The sequence below is a fragment of the Streptopelia decaocto genome (assembly GCF_964273445.1).
Source record: "Streptopelia decaocto genome assembly, chromosome: 3".
Taxonomy (NCBI): Eukaryota; Metazoa; Chordata; class Aves; order Columbiformes; family Columbidae; genus Streptopelia; species Streptopelia decaocto.
Window position 1 is genome coordinate 63,104,551 of NC_138656.1, and position 6,383 is coordinate 63,110,933.

The following is a 6,383-nucleotide window of genomic DNA, read 5'->3' on the forward strand; positions in this document are numbered from 1 at the left end:
GCCCTGTGACACATGGTTAGAACTGTTAATCAAACAGCTACATAAGATCTTATATTTTGAAACTAAAATCATGTTTTTAATATAGCCTTTTAGAAAAAGGTCAAGAGTTTACTTTTAATTACTCTCCATGGAGGAGAGGGGTAGGGCAAGAAATTCCTGAAGATGAAATAATTATGTGATTTAACTGACAATCAGAAGTCATTGCCCGTATTTTTCTGGTTTAGCAATCCACAATGCCCCATGGGCCTTCAGAGCACGTACAAGAAATTATGAAACAAGGAAAACTTTGGGCATGGCTCCATGTTCTTCTTGGCATTCTTAGAGAGCAATGGGAGTGTCTAAGAGGATTCTATAAATGCAGATTAGGTTTTCTACAGAAACAACACAGACTATTTACCCATGTAGACAAACCATAGTTTCTTCTCCTGATGCCTCACAGAGACATTTCCTCTGGCTTTTGTCACAGTGCTCTTTACTAGCACAATTTATAGTACAGGAGCCCCAAGCCTGTCTCTTTCCATGACGTGCATCTCGCTAACATGAGGAAATCCAAATCAACAACTCTGAGATTGATAAGGAAGACTGACCTGATAAGAAGGCCTACTTGCACAGGATCGACATGTGAGGCTCCTGTCGTAGCCTGGTCTCTCACCAGAACCACCAGTCCCAAAAATGAACTAGTCAATTGGCACCAAGTAATAAGGTGGGATGAATCCCAAACACTGATGGCAAGTCTCAACAGTGCCACTGCCCTTGTACTGCATTCAGTCTGTACTTTGTTTATAAACAAAACCCAACATGTTAGCAAATATTATCATTTAGTTTCTCCACCGAATATTGGAAGATTAATGGAATGGGTTTTAAGCATGCAAGGAAAATGTAACTGTACTCCTTTCTGTGTGTGAGCTTAAAGTCTCAAAGTACATGCCAGACATCTATCCTTTTAGAAGTTTTATGTGAAGAGCGGAGATAAGTAAGCATTAATTGTACCCTATAAACTACATAAATACTGAATTCTTACAAAGCTTACATGAGAAGTATTTGGAATAAACTTTTTATAAAAGCTACAAGGCAGTAAATCTGCTCATTCTTGCCCTTTATGGTATAAAAATCCAGAGCCCCAGCCTATCAGTTTTAGCTCACGCATCAGCTCAAGCATATAAACAGATTTCCCTCTGATCTTCTTTCTGAAGTTATTTCTCAGCCATTGGTGTTTATCTTATACATTGTGTGTCCTCTAGATAACTGAAAGGTGAGCAGAAAGGTAGAATAATTTTTTTTCAACTACTCTGGAAGCCTGCAAACTATAAAACTGTCCACTGTCCAGCCTCCTAGGAGAACAGCTGAGTAGTCTTCTGTCACTAACCAAAAAAATGATACTGATGAATAGTGATCAATAGCTGCATCCCGTATCCAAAACAATAGTCACTCACTAAATCAACTCTCACATCTAGAGGATTTAATATATTTTATTGCCTTTGGCCTCCTGCATTTCTTCTCCATCTTCTGCCTGACTGCTTTCAGTGGATATAAATGGGAATGACCTGCAAGGCAGCTTCTCTGCAATGAAAGCTTCTGAGCAGATCCAGTAACTACCACATTCTTGGTCATGTGTCTGGGCTCTTTTTAGCCAGGCTGCCTTGCCCCAGTCTCTGTATATGTTCCAACTAAAATTCACATATCTTTTTCTTATGAGGAGTTGGAATAGGATTTTGGCAAAGAAAGGAAGAACAGCATGAGTTTGGGATGTGCTGGAGAGGAGAGTCATGGCAGAAATGCTGTGCTGGAAAATATCTCCTGTCCTTGGGGAATTTTGGGGACTTCAGAAACTCTCACATTCTGCACCAGGTCATAGCCACCCTTCAGATGGGGAGAGCATTCAGACAGAAAGGCAACAAAACAAGTAGCAGGTTGGTTGTTAAGACACTCAGGTTGTACAAAATCCAACATCAGGCTCATGCCTGCAAGCTGCTCCAACTGTGGATTTTGTCAACTTAGCTGTCAATGGAGCAACATGGCTGTCAGCCAGGACTTAATGAGTTCAGGTTGTTTGTCAGCTCAGGAGAAACCTGAAAAAAAATCATGGACATGATATCTTGGCATCTAACCTTGTTCTAAAAATTGTTTGGCTGACAAAGTTGTGTTGGGACACCACTGAAAGCAAATTCAGATTCTGCAAAACTATTTCATTTCAGTGAGCTGACTAATTCATACCAAAAAAATACCCAAACCCCAACTAAGTTTTATTAAGCTTTTTCTGACCAACTCTGTCCATGCCCTATTTTCCCTACCTAGTCAAAGGCACTTTGTACAGAAATTTTCTGGCTCAGCATGACACCTCCTGTTGTTACATTTCAGAGAGGCTTTCTCTTGCACATTCTTGCAGATGCTGTGCAAAACAGTCAATTAAGACAATACAGGAAGGAGGTATTGATGAGTTGCATTACAACTCCACCCTCAGAATAAAGGACTCCTCCATCTCTGCACCACCTTTTCCTTCAGTCATCCACACGCGTACGTCCCAGCCTCACAAACACAGCTGGAAGTAAAGCAAGTAGGAAAGAGTTTTCCTGTCTTCAGGCAGATGATTCACTGGCAGTGAAAGCAGAGCGGGAGCTAAGACTGCTGAAAAGGCAGTATGAGCAGTGCTCATACAAATCCTGGCAACACACATACTTTGTGTTTAAATTGCAATAAACCCAGGTAAGTTGTCCAAGTTTCTGGCCATGAGGACTTTTGGTGTTAATCTCCATTAAGTATCCTTGAGCACTGTCTTAATCAAACAGATCTTGCATTACCTTTCTATGGTAAAAATGATTTTTTTTTTTTTTCCCCATTTAATCATTATTCATTGAGGCAAAGAATACAGATCCAGTTGAGTCACTGAGGCAGTTCCCTGTTATCATGGCTAACTGTGTAATTCAGGCTGATTCGTCGGTTGACCAAGGTCTTTCTTAAAAGTATTTTTGTTTATCCCCTGCAATTTCCCTTGAGTAGCTGTTCCAGAAGCTTACTGGTGACAATTCGTCTCCTGATTCCCAGCTGGAATATACTGCTAGCAAATTTATATACACTTACAATTATTTGGTGCCAACATTGTTCTATACCACAGATAGCCCTTTTAAAATTTCTCTGCTGTTAATCATTACTATCACTCCTAGCAATACAGCTAGAAAGAGTGGTTTATCTCCTCTCAGGTTCTGGATTTGCTTCAGTAAACAAGACAAACTTTCAAAATCTCTTATTGTTTGAGAAGAGTCAGTCTAAAGTAGGTAAGAATATAGGCACTTCATTTTCCGTATCATAGCAGGAGCCTTCCTTTTCTCCTGCTCCCAGCTGAAATCACCTCTTCAGTAACTGGAATTACAATGTTCCCTTAGAGTTCAAAGTCCTCTTCATGTACTAAACAGCAACAAAAATGTATCAATGTGCATTAGCCAGCCTTACCTCAGCTCTACTCTGTCTCTACCTACAACTACCACTATTGGAGACCATGGATTTAACAAGCTGCTTAGCTACTGACAACCAGCAATCCAAGGTGGGGAGGTGCCTCCAGTGACAGTCATACAGTTTTTCACTTTGAAAAAAGCTTTTGGTTAGGCAAGAGGCTGCTGCAGCTCTGGGTGTACTCTCTGCAGGATTCAGGATGACTAAGACCACTTTTCTGGAAGTTTACTGCCAGTGATGGTCACTTCGGGTATACAAGTTAATCCTTGTATCATCTAGTCTGAGCTGGCCAAACCTGTAAGCAGCTATATGTGAAACCACTCAGAATTTGTATCTAAGTAAGAAACTACACAATTCTTTGTTTCTTCTTCTTTACTTGGCTATGAGGGCATCATTGCAGTTGTCGCTCAGTCCAACCAAACCTACATGGCTATATAAACACCAATACATGTGGAACACCTCCTTTTTGTTCGAAGTGATATGTAGAAGTTGACAGCAGTTCACAAATGACACCAAGTACTTAAAAAAACAGATGGATTATCAGAGACCAGGAGGAAATAATTGTTTTCTTCAGTTTAACCTCAAACCTCTGTAAAAAACCCACATGTCACATGGAAAAATCCCTGAGCATGAACAACACACTGGCGTGTCATGTCCCATACGTCATTATCCCATGCCATAGCTGTCCAGAATGCTGTGCAGTTTTGTTGGACAAGTAGACTGTGGATTCAGTGATTCATAAAGCAGAAGCTTTGGCCAGAACATACAAAGTTCGTGAGTGCCATTTTTCTCTGCAGTTATTCTGCATTAATCACAGTATAGAAACATACCGTAGAAAATAGAAAAACAATCCTTATGAGAAATATAGTCTGTTACAGCAGGTTTCATAAAGTTCCAGAAATCAGTCAGGCAACTTCCCTTTTGACTTCATATCATTCATCAACTGTGTTTCACCAGGACCAGTTTCTTAGAGCAATCAGTCAGGAAACTTGTCAAGCAATATCACACAAACCTGCCCATGGTCATATTAGGTTGTTCACAATGGTAAAGGAGGGAGCTTTCCATAACTGCACTCACAGCAGACAACAAGTTCAGCCTCTTACTTTGAACTATACACTGCTTGTCTTTGTGTGAAATACAAAAAACTTTTTTTCTCCTTTTATTTCTATTTCTAGAAAGCTTCCACATTGTTTTTATACACATTTTTGAACATTTGGTAGCTTTTAATAACTAGAATTTTTGCTAGTACCCCTGACAACATTTCCACTGGATTTTTGCTCTTAAACTTTTTACATGTGAGGAAGATTTTGAAAGAAAGACTAGATATACTTCTGTAATCCATACAGTTTTACAGCATTTCTCATACAATTATGTCTGCTTGTAACTTCCCATGCGCAAGTCATTCAGACCAACTGAAATTTTCTATCCAAGGGTGCTTACACCAATACACTAAAAGAAATTGGTACCTCAGAGGACAGTTATAACTATGTACATGTTATAATAAGATCTTAGTCTTTTGCTATTGAAAATGCTTATTTCTGGACTTCTCATAGCTCACCCTATTCCTTTGGAAGAAGCCATATGATTTTAATTACTAAATTCATCACTTTTACACTAAGATTTCTGAAGGTCCTATGTTGCAGAAGGAGCATGATTCCTGGTCTGAGAAAGCACAGGTGGCAGTGATCACAGTCCAAAAGACAGAGCAGTGAGCTAGTTTACTGGTTTTATTCCCAATTAATTGTTTAGGGAATATGCACCGTTGGGCCAAATGCTAAAGGCCTAGTTGAAGAAAGGAATGGGGACCCTTTTCATTGCAAGTGGGAACAGCTGGAGAAGCCAAAGATCACATTGAGCCAATGGTGCAGGGGAGAAACATGACATGCTACGAAGAAAAGAAGACCCACAGTGGAGTAAGCGAAACGATAAGTAGGAACTACGGGAAGAGAAGATGTTGGACAGCAGATACAGCCAGTGACACACGGCACAAAAATTATGCACTGATGTGATTGCTGCTAATACCCAGTGTTGTGGGTGAACTACAGAGTGGGGTCACTGGACAGTCCTTGTGCTCTCCACAACCCACAGTATTCTAGAGAAATGTTACCAGTCCTTTTTGAAACATGCCTCACTGCTATCTCCTTCTATTTTCTCATTCCTCCACTTTCCCACAAGACAGTGTCCTGTTTGCTGCCACTCCATCTGACAACCCTTTTAGGAACCAGAATTGTAGGGAATTATTTGCTGCCAAACCACCAGAAGCATGTTCAATATGACAAACAGAGCCTGAAAGCTGTTGGCAATGTTCATAAATAAAAATTTACTAAAACAAATATGAGATCATATGATGTGCATTTCCTAAACCTATGCAGCTAGACTGTCTCCAAAACCAAAATTAAGTCACATACCACATAAAATATGATCTAACTCACAACTGAGGAAAGGAAATGAGGCAAGATTTCTCATTCTGTGGAAAGAATTAGAATAAGCAACAGTTTGAACTCACCTTTCCCATGGGTCTGCAGTTAAGCTTTTAAAAATGCCAAGGAGCAAAAACTTGAATATTCTACTTTTGAGTGCATTCAAACAGTGGGTTTTTTATGCCCTTCTTCCTTCTTGTAACTGAAGACTGATCTGAAATGCTTAACGGTGCTAGGGAGATGTCCAGCATCTGTAATCTAACAAAAAAATTTAGAAGAATGTAAACTGGTGAGATGAAAATATGCAGACAATGCCCCTTAGGGAAGAATGGAAAGGAGAGCTGAAAACTAATCTCTTTGGAATCTTTTGCTGCAGTAAAAGGTGCTCCCAGGTACAAAAAAGGCATCCTTTTGCCTAAAATGGAGGAGAAATTCATAAGGAGTGAATAAAATCAACTATCATTTCTGAAGCATGTTTTGCATTCTTGGCTGATGGGAATATCCGTCAAATGTTCT

General features: G+C 39.8%; 1 protein-coding gene across 1 annotated transcript in view; it reads right to left on the reverse strand.

The window, feature by feature from the left end:
• LOC309437224 (ectonucleotide pyrophosphatase/phosphodiesterase family member 1-like) overlaps positions 1 to 6,010 on the reverse strand; it is a 74,028-nt gene extending 68,018 nt beyond the window's left edge. The window contains exon 1 of the mRNA XM_082047363.1: positions 5,954 to 6,010. Within this exon, the coding sequence (XP_081903489.1) occupies positions 5,954 to 5,962 (9 nt within the window). The 5' untranslated portion in view covers positions 5,963 to 6,010. The remainder of the gene's footprint in view (positions 1 to 5,953) is intronic.
• Between the last annotated feature and the right edge of the window lie 373 nt (positions 6,011 to 6,383).